Below are 14794 nucleotides of genomic sequence, written 5' to 3'. Positions count from 1 at the left end.
TGGATCCGACCATCGGTCTGGAGGTTCTTCTGGCCTCGTTCTGACCCGCCAACACAAGCTCCGCCTCTTCCTGGTTCCACACCTGTAGCTCAGAGGGGGCGGAGTTTAGTCCTCACATATACAGGTCCAGTAAAGTCGGAACATTTTCTCATTTGGTATAAAATATCAGCTGATTGTGAATCTGAGGGCAGAAACACAAGAAGTCGGAGCTGGAGGCTGGAAAGGTAAAGCAGAAGGAATCTCTGTATGCCGGGACAAGGTTTGTTTGTTTAAAGAGTTGCTTCAGGGTGATGTTAGCATCATTAGCATCTCCTCTTCCTCTAACATCTGTAGACATGTGGGAGGCTGCTGCAGTTCTGAATGTTCTGATGCAGGAAGTGGTTGAACCAGGTCTTCCCTGCTTCATCAGCAGGTCTCATACCGGTCTAAACCAGCTTTGGTCCAGAAAGACGGCGTGTTTCTGGATCCTCTTCACATATGATGGAGCTTTCACCTGCATGTGTGGATTTTAGCCTGAACTGCTGGAATCTTCCTGAGTCCATGCATTGGTTTCCTGTCCAGAACCATGTTACAGTGCAGGAGATCACCAGCGTCCAGCCTGGTCCCAGCATACAGAGACTCCTTCTGAGTCTTCCACCTGAGAGAGAATGCTCCTTTTACTCACCTGTTCCTAAAATATGACCTGACTGGACTTTATCGGAACTGGGTCGTACATGAAACCGATCCGTGTGTTCTGGTCGGGATTCTGAGCTCCGGTTCCGTCATCAGTCCAGGCTCTGTGTGCAGCTCCGCCCACATCGCGCTCAGACCAGGCGGGGTCAGTCCCACCTGGTCCGCAGCAGGCAGGTGAAGGTTGGGCTGGGCCATGTGACCCGGGCCGTGTGACCCAGGTTGTGCGACCCGGGCCGTGCGACCCGGGTTGTGCGACCCGGGCCGTGCGACCCGGGTTGTGCGACCCGGGCCGTGCGACCCGGGCCGTGCGACCCGGGCCGTGCGACCCGGGTTGTGCGACCCGGGCCGTGCGACCCGGGCCGTGCGACCCGGGTTGTGCGACCCGGGCCGCGCGACCCAGGTCGGGCCGTGCGACCCGGGCCGCGCGACCCAGGTCGGGCCGTGCGACCCGGGCCGCGCGACCCAGGTCGGGCCGTGCGACCCGGGCCGCGCGACCCAGGTCGGGCCGTGCGACCCGGGCCGCGCGACCCAGGTCGGGCCGTGCGACCCGGGCCGCGCGACCCGGGCCGTGTGACCCGGGCCAGCTGCAGCCTGTGGTGCTCCTGAATCGGCTTGTGTTCACATTAAAGACATGTTCAGACTACAGCTGGCTTTGTTTTCTTTTCACCGATCCGTCATGAACTGTCTTCTCTTAAAGGCTGAAGTCCAGGTCCAGTCCAGAACCGGACCGGAGACAGGGTTGGGATCAGGACAACATCAGATGATGTTTGGACCACGTTCAGAGTCTGTCTGATCATTCTGGGAAAACCTGGAATTACGAGGAATGTGTCCATGGCAACAGTTTGATATGGTGATACACCCTGATCACAGATGAAAGTACTTCATCCGTCCATATACCGTTCTAATATACCAGGATAGTTACCATGGTAACCTGCTCTGGTGAACCGGTTCAATCCAGACCAGGATTACTCTTTAACAGAATTACCACGGTAACTAGTCTGACATGGACCAGGACAAGCGTTCCACACCGTTCCACCGAGTTCCACCTGGTTCCACACCGTTCCACTGAGTTCCGCCGGGTTCCACCTGGTTCCACCAAGTTCCACCTGGTTCCACACCGTTCCACCGAGTTCCACCTGGTTCCACACCGTTCCACTGAGTTCCGCCGGGTTCCACCAAGTTCCACCTGGTTCCACACCGTTCCACCGAGTTCCACCTGGTTCCACACCGTTCCACCGAGTTCCACCTGGTTCCACCGAGTTCCACCTGGTTCCACACCGTTCCACCGAGTTCCACCTGGTTCCACCGAGTTCCACCAAGTTCCACCTGGTTCCACACCATTCCACCGAGTTCCACCTGGTTCCACACCGTTCCACCGAGTTCCACCTGGTTCCACCGAGTTCCACCTGGTTCCACACCGTTCCACCGAGTTCCACCTGGTTCCACACCGTTCCACCGAGTTCCACCTGGTTCCACACCATTCCACCTGGTTCCACCGAGTTCCACCTGGTTCCACACCGTTCCACCGAGTTCCACCTGGTTCCACACCGTTCCACCGAGTTCCACCTGGTTCCACACCATTCCACCGAGTTCCACCTGGTTCCACCGAGTTCCACCTGGTTCCACACCGTTCCACCGAGTTCCACCTGGTTCCACCGAGTTCCACCTGGTTCCACACCGTTCCACCGAGTTCCACCTGGTTCCACACCGTTCCACCTGGTTCCACCTGGTTCCACACCGTTCCACCGAGTTCCACCTGGTTCCACCGAGTTCCACCTGGTTCCACACCGTTCCACCGAGTTCCACCTGGTTCCACCGAGTTCCACCTGGTTCCACACCGTTCCACCTGGTTCCACCGAGTTCCACACCGTTCCACCAAGTTCCACCTGGTTCCACACCATTCCACCTGGTTCCACACCGTTCCACCTGGTTCCACCTGGTTCCACCGAGTTCCACCTGGTTCCACACCGTTCCACCGAGTTCCACCTGGTTCCACACCGTTCCACCTGGTTCCACCGAGTTCCACCTGGTTCCACACCGTTCCACCGAGTTCCACCTGGTTCCACACCATTCCACCGAGTTCCACCTGGTTCCACACCGTTCCACCTGGTTCCACCGAGTTCCACACCGTTCCACCAAGTTCCACACCATTCCACCTGGTTTCACCGAGTTCCACCTGGTTCCACACCGTTCCACCGAGTTCCACCTGGTTCCACACCGTTCCACCTGGTTCCACACCGTTCCACCGAGTTCCACCTGGTTCCACCGAGTTCCACCTGGTTCCACACCATTCCACCGAGTTCCACCTGGTTCCACTGAGTTCTGCCGGGTTCCACCTGGTTCCACACCATTCCACTGAGTTCCACCTGGTTCCACACCGTTCCACCGAGTTCCACACCGTTCCACCGAGTTCCACCTGGTTCCACACCGTTCCACAGAGTTCCACCTGGTTCCACACCGTTCCACCTGGTTCCACACCGTTCCACCGAGTTCCACCTGGTTCCACCGAGTTCCACCTGGTTCCACACTGTTCCACTGAGTTCCACCGGGTTCCACACCGTTCCACCGAGTTCCACCTGGTTCCACACCGTTCCACCGAGTTCCACCTGGTTCCACACCGTTCCACCGAGTTCCACCTGGTTCCACACCGTTCCACCGGGTTCCACCTGGTTCCACACCGTTCCACCGAGTTCCACCTGGTTCCACACCGTTCCACCGAGTTCCACCGGGTTCCACACCGTTCCACCGAGTTCCACCTGGTTCCACACCGTTCCACCGGGTTCCACCTGGTTCCACACCGTTCCACTGAGTTCCACCGGGTTCCACACCGTTCCACCGAGTTCCACCTGGTTCCACACCGTTCCACTGAGTTCCACCGGGTTCCACACCGTTCCACCGAGTTCCACCGGGTTCCACACCGTTCCACCGAGTTCCACCGGGTTCCACACCGTTCCACCGAGTTCCACCTGGTTCCACACCGTTCCACCGGGTTCCACCTGGTTCCACACCGTTCCACTGAGTTCCACCGGGTTCCACCATGTTCCACCGGGTTCCACACCGTTCCACCTGGTTCCACACCGTTCCACCGAGTTCCACCTGGTTCCACACCGTTCCACCGAGTTCCACCTGGTTCCACACCGTTCCACTGAGTTCCACACCGTTCCACCGAGTTCCACCTGGTTCCACACCGTTCCACCGGGTTCCACCTGGTTCCACACCGTTCCACTGAGTTCCACCGGGTTCCACACCGTTCCACCTGGTTCCACACCGTTCCACCGGGTTCCACCTGGTTCCACACCGGTCCACTGAGTTCCACCGGGTTCCACCATGTTCCACCTGGTTCCACACCGTTCCACCGGGTTCCACCTGGTTCCACACCGTTCCACCAAGTTCCACACCGTTCCACCTGGTTCCACCAAGTTCCACCTGGTTCCACACCGTTCCACCTGGTTCCACCAAGTTCCACCTGGTTCCACATCGTTCTATCTGGTTCCACCTGGTCCAATTTCCTGGGTCAATTTCCACCAACTCCAGCAGACATCTTCTCCATGTTGTTGTAGATTCTGCGGACCAGATCCGGGACCGCGGCCAAATGACCAGTTTGGACCAACGGGCATCCTGCTTACGGTCGGGTCCGGTGAACGCGTGCACTGCTAGCACGGCACAGACCGTGATGTTGTTTCACCAGATCTGGTGTCAGTGTGAACGTCAGCATGAACCAGTTTTTATTGTATTTATGTCTGTTTTATTGTATAAAAGGACTAAAGCATGATGATCAAACGAAGAATAAATGTTAGAAGAGATTACTTTGGCTAAAATGGAACTTTGCAGTTCCACTGACGTTCTACCTTCCTTGCCTGAAAGCGGAGCATCAGAACCAGGTTCCAGTCTCCAGAGAAAACCAGGTTCCTGATGATGACATTTGTGTTCCGGGGGAAGCAGACATTTATAAGGCCATGTTTGCGTTTCCAGGAAAGTTCTGTTGGATGTTGGATGCAGTAGTCTGGCAGTGGGACGCTCTATGCCTAAGACTGTTTCTGTGACGGTTTACTGGGATGGTGGGGAGCTCTGTTGGTTGTAATGGTCAGACTGGGAAAACCCATTTCTAGACACTCGCCTGCTGAGGTGGGAACGGACCTGAAATGTCCACTTTCCACAGTCCATGTGTGGATGTTAAAATCGCATCCGACCGCTGAGTCAGCGGTTCCTAAAGAACGATCCCTTCGTCTGATGAAGAGGATGGTTGCTGTAGTGCCAGGAGAACCGCGTGACTGTGTTGATGGAACACACTCCTCATTATGGAGAGGAAACGAGATGGCCGGACCCAGACAGGAGCGAACATTCAGAGTCAACAGCCGACCGAGGAGGTACCAGGTCCTCTGGGGCTTTTTGATTGGCTGATCTTCGGCTTGGGTCACCAGATGACCGGAACCCCCGCTGCTTCATCCTGGTGTCGTTCAGCAGCCTGCGGTGGAGGCCGGCTTCGCCGCTGAACTCTGGAGGGGCGGACATTGCAGCCATGTCTGGTTCGCACCGCGGTTCTGTAACTGCAGGTCCTGCGGTTGGGTGTGGAGGTTAACACCAGAGTCCTGGGCCTGGCTCCCAGTCCAGACCGTCTCTGAGATCCCTGCAGACGGTTCCTCCGTGGCTCCCCCATCTGAAACAGCAAAACCCGTCTGGCTTTCCAAGAAACTTCTCCTGCAGGCAGCAGCGACACCAGTTGCAATATTTCAGGCGAGTCAGAAATCATCTGCTAGTCGGGAGGAGCTTTGACTGGGCCGCCGCCACCATGCAGCTGTCAATCCGCTCAGCTCCCGGATTCTCCGCGGAAGTCGGAAACTGGTGGACAGTTTGCACCAAAACAGACCACAAGACTTTAAAAGTCGCTTTAAGTGTCTTTTAGAGATAAAACAACGAGGATGATATCTCTGTAGAAGCTTTCAGATGCAGCCGACATGAACGAGACGGTCCGTGCAGAAAGCACATCCAGTTTCCCATGCGCGCCAGAACTCAGTGGTTTTTTGTCCCTTTACAGCCTCTGTACAAATCAATTCACCAACTGACGAGGTAAAATGTGGAAAGATGACGATTTCCTCTTGTTTACCGCTTCCTGTCATCTGATTGGCTGAGAGGCGGAGCTTCACTGGTGTTGATTTACAGAACCAGTTCGGGTTTCCAGTCTGTTTCCATGGTGATACAACCCAGAAGCAGCTTGGTGGTTCTGACATCTGGAGCTGACCCTGCAGCGACGCGGATCAGGTCCAGCTCGTGCTCCATCTCTCCTCCTCACCGCGCGCGGCATGTCGTGGACCCACCGCGCGGTGGTCGCGGCCACCAGCCGCCTGTGCGGCAGCGGCGGATCCATGCCGCTGCTGCGGCTGCACCGGGAGCTGCAGCAGCGCTGCAACATCTCTGAGGAAGACTTCATCTTCCTTATCCAGGGTTGCGCGCGCTTCCTGCTGGTCCGCGAGCCCGCCGGGGACTGCAGGGTGGTGGCCCGGACGTCGCTGCGCCTCTGCCGGAACTACGCGCGCGAGGAGCCGTGCGAGGGCTGCCAGCAGCTGCACCTCTGCAAGTTCTTCATCTACGGAACCTGCAGGTTCGGCAAGGGCAGGTGAGACGTACGAGCGTGCGCGCACACAGTTGCCACAGAAAGAAAACAGATTCCACGGGGGGCCACGTTCCTCCAGTTCCAGGAAGGGAAAGAGACTGGAACTATTTTCTCTCGCTGCGGAAGAACAATGACTCTGTGCTGCAGTGAAAAAGCAGAGCGAAAGTTAAGGAAACAGAAACTGGGAGGCGGAAGGACACGGTGTTGGTGATGATGATGATGATAGTCTGGATGTTTATTCAACTCAGCTGTTGGTAAACATCACAGTGACGTCACTGAAATTGGCTTACAGAAAGAGGTTTACAAAGGACCAGACTGGGACCAGACTGGGACCAGACTGGGACCAGGGCTGGGACCAGGGCTGGGACCAGGGCTGGGACCAGGGCTGGGACCAGACTGGGACCAGACTGGGACCAGGGCTGGGACCAGACTGGGACCAGGGCTGGGACCAGACTGGGACCAGGGCTGGGACCAGACTGGGACCAGACTGGGACCAGACTGGGACCAGACTGGGACCAGGGCTGGGACCAGGGTTGGGACCAGGGCTGGGACCAGACTGGGACCAGGGTTGGGACCAGGGCTGGGACCAGACTGGGACCAGACTGGGACCAGGGCTGGGACCAGGGCTGGGACCAGACTGGGACCAGACTGGGACCAGGGCTGGGACCAGGGCTGGGACCAGACTGGGACCAGGGCTGGGACCAGGGCTGGGACCAGGGCTGGGACCAGACTGGGACCAGACTGGGACCAGGGCTGGGACCAGGGCTGGGACCAGGGCTGGGACCAGACTGGGACCAGACTGGGACCAGGGCTGGGACCAGACTGGGACCAGGGCTGGGACCAGACTGGGACCAGGGCTGGGACCAGACTGGGACCAGGGCTGGGACCAGACTGGGACCAGGGCTGGGACCAGACTGGGACCAGGGCTGGGACCAGACTGGGACCAGACTGGGACCAGACTGGGACCAGACTGGGACCAGGGCTGGGACCAGGGTTGGGACCAGGGCTGGGACCAGACTGGGACCAGGGTTGGGACCAGGGCTGGGACCAGACTGGGACCAGACTGGGACCAGGGCTGGGACCAGGGCTGGGACCAGACTGGGACCAGACTGGGACCAGGGCTGGGACCAGGGCTGGGACCAGACTGGGACCAGGGCTGGGACCAGGGCTGGGACCAGGGCTGGGACCAGACTGGGACCAGACTGGGACCAGGGCTGGGACCAGGGCTGGGACCAGGGCTGGGACCAGACTGGGACCAGGGCTGGGACCAGACTGGGACCAGACTGGGACCAGGGCTGGGACCAGACTGGGACCAGGGCTGGGACCAGGGCTGGGACCAGACTGGGACCAGGGCTGGGACCAGACTGGGACCAGACTGGGACCAGACTGGGACCAGGGCTGGGACCAGACTGGGACCAGGGCTGGGACCGGACTGGGACCAGACTGGGACCGGGCTGGGACCAGGGCTGGGACCAGGGCTGGGACCAGGGCTGGGACCAGACTGGGACCAGGGCTGGGACCAGGGCTGGGACCAGGGCTGGGACCAGGGCTGGGACCAGACTGGGACCAGGGCTGGGACCAGACTGGGACCAGGGCTGGGACCAGGGCTGGGACCAGGGCTGGGACCAGACTGGGACCAGGGCTGGGACCAGACTGGGACCAGACTGGGACCAGGGTTGGGACCAGACTGGGACCAGGGTTGGGACCAGGGTTGGGACCAGGGCTGGGACCAGACTGGGACCAGACTGGGACCAGGGCTGGGACCAGGGCTGGGACCAGGCTGGGACCAGACTGGGACCAGACTGGGACCAGGGCTGGGACCAGGCTGGGACCAGGGCTGGGACCAGACTGGGACCAGGGTTGGGACCAGGGCTGGGACCAGGGCTGGGACCAGACTGGGACCAGGGTTGGGACCAGGGCTGGGACCAGACTGGGACCAGGGCTGGGACCAGGGCTGGGACCAGACTGGGACCAGACTGGGACCAGGGCTGGGACCAGGGCTGGGACCAGACTGGGACCAGGGTTGGGACCAGGGCTGGGACCAGGGCTGGGACCAGGGCTGGGACCAGACTGGGACCAGACTGGGACCAGGGCTGGGACCAGACTGGGACCAGACTGGGACCAGGGTTGGGACCAGGGCTGGGACCAGACTGGGACCAGGACTGGGACCAGGGCTGGGACCAGGGCTGGGACCAGACTGGGACCAGGGCTGGGACCAGGACTGGGACCAGGGCTGGGACCAGGGCTGGGACCAGGGCTGGGACCAGGGCTGGGACCAGACTGGGACCAGACTGGGACAAGACTGGGACCAGGGCTGGGACCAGGGCTGGGACCAGACTGGGACCAGGGCTGGGACCAGGGCTGGGACCAGACTGGGACCAGGGCTGGGACCAGGGTTGGGACCAGGGCTGGGACCAGACTGGGACCAGGGCTGGGACCAGGACTGGGACCAGGGCTGGGACCAGGGCTGGGACCAGGGCTGGGACCAGGGCTGGGACCAGACTGGGACCAGGGCTGGGACCAGGGCTGGGACCAGACTGGGACCAGACTGGGACCAGGGCTGGGACCAGAGTGGGACCAGGGCTGGGACCAGACTGGGACCAGGGCTGAGACCAGGGCTGGGACCAGACTGGGACCAGGGCTGAGACCAGACTGGGACCAGACTGGGACCAGACTGGGACCAGGGCTGGGACCAGACTGGGACCAGACTGGGACCAGGGCTGGGACCAGGGCTGGGACCAGACTGGGACAAGACTGGGACCAGGGCTGGGACCAGGGCTGGGACCAGACTGGGACCAGGGCTGGGACCAGACTGGGACCAGGGCTGGGACCAGGACTGGGACCAGACTGGGACCAGGGCTGGGACCAGGGCTGGGACCAGGGCTGGGACCAGACTGGGACCAGGGCTGGGACCAGGGTTGGGACCAGGGCTGGGACCAGACTGGGACCAGGGCTGGGACCAGGACTGGGACCAGGGCTGGGACCAGACTGGGACCAGGGCTGGGACCAGGGCTGGGACCAGGGCTGGGACCAGACTGGGACCAGGGCTGGGACCAGACTGGGACCAGACTGGGACCAGGGCTGGGACCAGACTGGGACCAGGGCTGGGACCAGGGCTGGGACCAGACTGGGACCAGGGCTGGGACCAGGGCTGGGACCAGGGCTGGGACCAGGGCTGGGACCAGGGCTGGGACCAGACTGGGACCAGGGCTGGGACCAGGCTGGGACCAGGGCTGGGACCAGGCTGGGACCAGGGCTGGGACCAGACTGGGACCAGACTGGGACCAGGGCTGGGACCAGGGTTGGGACCATCGTTATAAACCAGGGTTGGGACCAGACTGGGACCAGGGTTGGGACCATCGTTATAAACCAGGGTTGGGACCAGACTGGGACCAGGGTTGGGACCATCGTTATAAACCAGGGTTGGGACCAGGGTTATGACCAGAGTTGGGACCAGGGTTAGGACCAGGGTTACTGGTTGGGACCAGGGTTACCGTAGACGGTTGGGACCAGCGTCAGGACCAGGGTTGGGACCACGGTTACCTAACAGGTTTAGGACCAGGGTTGGGCCCAGGGTTACCTACCAGGGTTGAGACCAATGTTGGCAGCAGGGTTATGAACAGTGTTGGGACCAGGGTTACCGAACACGGTTATGACCAGGTTTTGGACCAGGGTCTGGATCAGGGCTGGGATCAGGGTTGGGATCACGGTTGGAACCAGGGTTGGAACCAGGGTTGGGACCAGGGTTGGGACCAGGGTTGGGACCAGGGTTGGGACCAGGGTTGGGACCAGGGTTGGGATCAGGGTTGGGACCAGGGTTGGTCCCAGGGTTACCTACCAGGCTTGAGACCAATGTTAGGAGCAGGGTTATGAACAGTGTTGGGAGCAGGGTTATGACCACGGTTGGGACAAGGGTTCGGTAACAGGGTTAGGACCAGGGTTGTGACCAGGGTTGGGACCAGGGTTGGGACCAGGGTTGGGACCAGGGTTGGAACCAGGGTTAGGACCAGGGTTGGGACCAGGGTTGGGACCAGGGTTGGAACCAGGGTTGGGACCAGGGTTGGGACCAGGGTTGGGACCAGGGTTGGGATCAGGGTTGGGACCAGGGTTGGTCCCAGGGTTACCTACCAGGCTTGAGACCAATGTTAGGAGCAGGGTTATGAACAGTGTTGGGAGCAGGGTTATGACCACGGTTGGGACAAGGGTTCGGTAACAGGGTTAGGACCAGGGTTGGGACCAGGGTTGGGACCAGGGTTGGAACCAGGGTTAGGACCAGGGTTGGGACCAGGGTTGGGACCAGGGTTGGAACCAGGGTTGGAACCAGGGTTGGGACCAGGGTTGGGATCAGGGTTGGGACCAGGGTTGTTACCATGGTTGGGACAAGGGTTCGGTAACAGGGTTAGGACCAGGGTTTGGACCAGGGTTGGGATCAGGGTTGGGACCAGGGTTGGGATCAGGGTTGGGACCAGGGTTGGGATCAGGGTTTGGATCAGGGTTGGGACCAGGGTTGGGATCAGGGTTGGGATCAGGGTTGGGACCAGGGTTGGGATCAGGGTTGGGATCAGGGTTGGGACCAGGGTTGGAACCAGGGTTGGGACCAGGGTTGGGATCAGGGTTGGGACCAGGGTTGGAACCAGGGTTGGGACCAGGGTTGGGACCAGGGTTGGGATCAGGGTTGGGACCAGGGTTGGTCCCAGGGTTACCTACCAGGCTTGAGACCAATGTTAGGAGCAGGGTTATGACCACGGTTGGGACAAGGGTTCGGTAACAGGGTTGTGACCAGGGTTGTGACCAGGGTTGGGACCAGGGTTGGGACCAGGGTTGGAACCAGGGTTAGGACCAGGGTTGTGACCAGGGTTGGGACCAGGGTTGGAACCAGGGTTGGAACCAGGGTTGGGACCAGGGTTGGGATCAGGGTTGGGACCAGGGTTGTTACCATGGTTGGGACAAGGGTTCGGTAACAGGGTTAGGACCAGGGTTTGGACCAGGGTTGGGATCAGGGTTGGGACCATGTTGTTAGATTTTACAGAAAATATCCTTTTTTTTAAAGGATGTTTCTGATGTCAGATCTTTAACCTTTACATTCTTATTAACAGGAAACCGTGTAAGTTCTCCCACGACATCCAGTCGAATCACAACTACAAATTACTGAGAGAGTGCACGTTGCAGGACCTGAAGGAGAGCGAGTTGTTCCTGCTGCTGCTGCAGAATGACCCAACCCTGCTGCCAGAGGTGCGCCATCTCAAGGTTTTTCTCTGAGATCATCTCATCCAACTGTCACAATCCTCGTGTCCCGTTTAAAACCATCAACAATGCTCTTAATGCCTCTCAGACTCCTTGCTGGAGGCCTCACTTGAAGTTTGTGAAAAGTATTCTTTGTGAATAAAATAGCAAGTACCAGAACCTTTATAAAGCATCCAAGTCATGACCCGTTTATTCCGCACTGTGCCATGGCCGTTACGAATGTTTGGTTACCAGTCGTTACCAGTCTATCCTTAATGGAGGAGCTGATAGGTCACATAAGACCGATGAGAATCAGCACCTCCAAATCTGAGACCATGGTCCTCAGCCGGAATAGGGTGGATTGCCCTCTCCGGGTCGGGAGTCAGGTCCTGCCTCAAGTGGAGGAGTTTAAATATCTCGGGGTCTTGTTCACGAGTGAGGGAAGGATGGAGCGTGAGATGGACAGACGGATCGGCGCGGCGTCTGCAGTAATGCGGACTCTGCGCCGGTCTGTCGTGGTGAAGAAGGAGCTGAGCCAGAAGTCGAAGCTCTCCATTTACCAGTCGATCTACGTTCCTACCCTCACCTATGGTCATGAGCTGTGGGTCGTGACCGAAAGAAGGAGATCTCGTATACAGCCGGCTGAAATGAGTTTCCTCCGCAGGGTGGCCGGGCTCTCCCTTAGAGATAGGGTGAGGAGCTCGGTCATCCAGGAGGAGATCAGAGTAGAGCCGCTGCTCCTCCGCATCGAGAGGAACCAGTTGAGGTGGCTCGGGCATCTGGTCAGGATGCCTCCTGGACCTCCCTGGTGAGGTGTTCCAGGCACGTCCCTCTGGGAGGAGACCCCGGGGAAGACCCAGGACACGCTGGAGGGATTACATCTCTCGGCTGGCCTGGGAACGCCTCGGGATCCCCCCGCAGAGTTGGCAAATGTGGCTGGGGAGAGGGAAGTCTGGGCTTCCCTGCTTAGGCTGCTGCCCCCGCGACCCGACCCCGGATAAGCGGCAGACGATGGATGGGTGGATAATGCCATGTTATGTAATGTAAACAGAATGTAATAATAAAACACACTAACATAATACAATTTACATATTTACATTAGATTAGAACTATTGTCTGATAAAGAGTGTTTGTAAAAGTAAAGTAAAAAGCAGGAGAGCAGAATATGTAGCTGTTATGATGAGCAGGGGTTCTGGTGGTCTGAAGGGCAGGAATGTAGTCTTCCTCTGGAAGGAGCTGCTCCTTCTTCATCTGAAGAGCTGCTGGGTTTCCATCACAATCACATGACAGACTAATAAAGACAAACAAGAAGTTTTTATCCCACATTAGTCCTGCGACTGTAATAAGTGTATGTTCTAACAGACACGCATCGCTGCACGCATGCACACACAGAGTATGGAAGCGGTCCACACACACGCAGATAAATCAGCAGCAGCTTATTTTCTTTCTATCATTTTCTATTTATGAACAAATGTTTACAACTGGAGGGAAATAGAGGTGTTGAACCGCTGCGTCTCTTTCATCGCTGCTCTTTTTGCTTCACGAACACTCGGACTGAACGACACCCGCATGAACGGTTCCCCCGGTCCGGGTCTGACGTTTTAGAGCCGAGACCCCAAGTTTTCTAACAAACCAGGTCCCACGTCTTTAGCAGACCCAACAGAACCACTGGAGATACGGCAACAGTAAGAAACAACGGGAAGAAAACAACGCGGACGAGCCCGTTTACCTCCGTCTCACCCCATTTACCTCCGTCTCACCCCTTTTACCTCCGTCTCACCCCGTTTACCTCCGTCTCACCCCATTTACCTCCGTCTCACCCCTTTTACCTCCGTCTCACCCCTTTTACCTCCGTCTCACCCCGTTTACCTCCGTCTCACCCCGTTTACCTCCGTCTCACCCCTTTTACCTCCGTCTCACCCCGTTTACCTCCGTCTCACCCCGTTTACCTCCGTCTCACCCCTTTTACCTCCGTCTCACCCCGTTTACCTCCGTCTCACCCCTTTTACCTCCGTCTCACCCCGTTTACCTCCGTCTCACCCCGTTTACCTCCGTCTCACCCCGTTTACCTCCGTCTCACCCCGTTTACCTCCGTCTCACACCGTTTACCTCCGTCTCACCCCTTTTACCTCCGTCTCACCCCATTTACCTCCATCTCACCCCGTTTACCTCCGTCTCACGCCGTTTACCTCCGTCTCACCCCGTTTACCTCCGTCTCACCCCGTTTACCTCCATCTCACCCCGTTTACCTCCGTCTCACCCCGTTTACCTCCGTCTCACCCCGTTTAACTCCGTCTCACCCCGTTTACCTCCGTCTCACCCCGTTTAACTCCGTCTCACACCGTTTACCTCCGTCTCACACGTTTAACTCCGTCTCACACCGTTGAACTCCGTCGCACCCCGTTTACCTCCGTCTCACCCCGTTTACCTCCGTCTCACCCCGTTTACCTCCGTCTCACGCCGTTTACCTCCGTCTCACCCCGTTTACCTCCGTCTCACACCGTTTACCTCCGTCTCACCCCGTTTAACTCCGTCTCACCCCGTTTACCTCCGTCGCACCCCGTTTACCTCCGTCTCACCCCGTTTACCTCCGTCTCACCCCGTTTACCTCCGTCTCACACCGTTTAACTCCGTCTCACCCCTTTTACCTCCGTCTCACCCCGTTTACCTCCGTCTCACCCCGTTTACCTCCGTCTCACCCCTTTTACCTCCGTCTCACCCCGTTTAACTCCGTCTCACCCCGTTTAACTCCGTCTCACCCCGTTTACCTCCGTCTCACCCCTTTTACCTCCGTCTCACCCCGTTTACCTCCGTCTCACCCCTTTTACCTCCGTCTCACCCCTTTTACCTCCGTCTCACCCCGTTTACCTCCGTCTCACCCCGTTTACTTCCGTCTCACCCCGTTTAACTCCGTCTCACCCCGTTTAACTCCGTCTCACCCCTTTTACCTCCGTCTCACCCCGTTTACCTCCGTCTCACCCCTTTTACCTCCGTCTCACCCCGTTTAACTCCGTCTCACCCCGTTTAACTCCGTCTCACCCCGTTTAACTCCGTCTCACCCCTTTTACCTCCGTCTCACCCCGTTTACCTCCGTCTCACCCCGTTTAACTCCGTCTCACCCCTTTTACCTCCGTCTCACCCTGTTTAACTCCGTCTCACCCCGTTTAACTCCGTCTCACCCCTTTACCTCCGTCTCACCCCTTTTACCTTCGTCTCACCCCGTTTACCTCCGTCTCACCCCGTTTAACTCCGTCTCACCCCGTTTACCTCCGTCTCACCCCGTTTACC

The 14794-nt window shown here is 58.7% G+C and overlaps 1 protein-coding gene across 1 annotated transcript in view; it reads left to right on the top strand.

Annotated features, from left to right (window-relative positions):
* Window positions 1-5972: 5972 nt before the first annotated feature.
* The window catches only part of parp12b (poly (ADP-ribose) polymerase family, member 12b), a gene marked incomplete at its 5' end in the record, with an annotated part of 18492 nt that continues 9670 nt past the window's right edge, over window positions 5973-14794 (top strand). Inside the window, 2 exons of the mRNA XM_079263435.1 lie at window positions 5973-6286; window positions 11380-11515. Coding sequence (XP_079119561.1) covers window positions 5973-6286; window positions 11380-11515 — 450 coding nt within the window. The remainder of the gene's footprint in view (window positions 6287-11379; window positions 11516-14794) is intronic.

Source organism: Telmatherina bonti, assembly GCF_933228915.1.
Source record: "Telmatherina bonti genome assembly, chromosome: 23".
In the NCBI taxonomy this organism is placed as follows: Eukaryota; Metazoa; Chordata; class Actinopteri; order Atheriniformes; family Telmatherinidae; genus Telmatherina; species Telmatherina bonti.
This window is presented reverse-complemented; position numbering and strand designations above follow the sequence as displayed.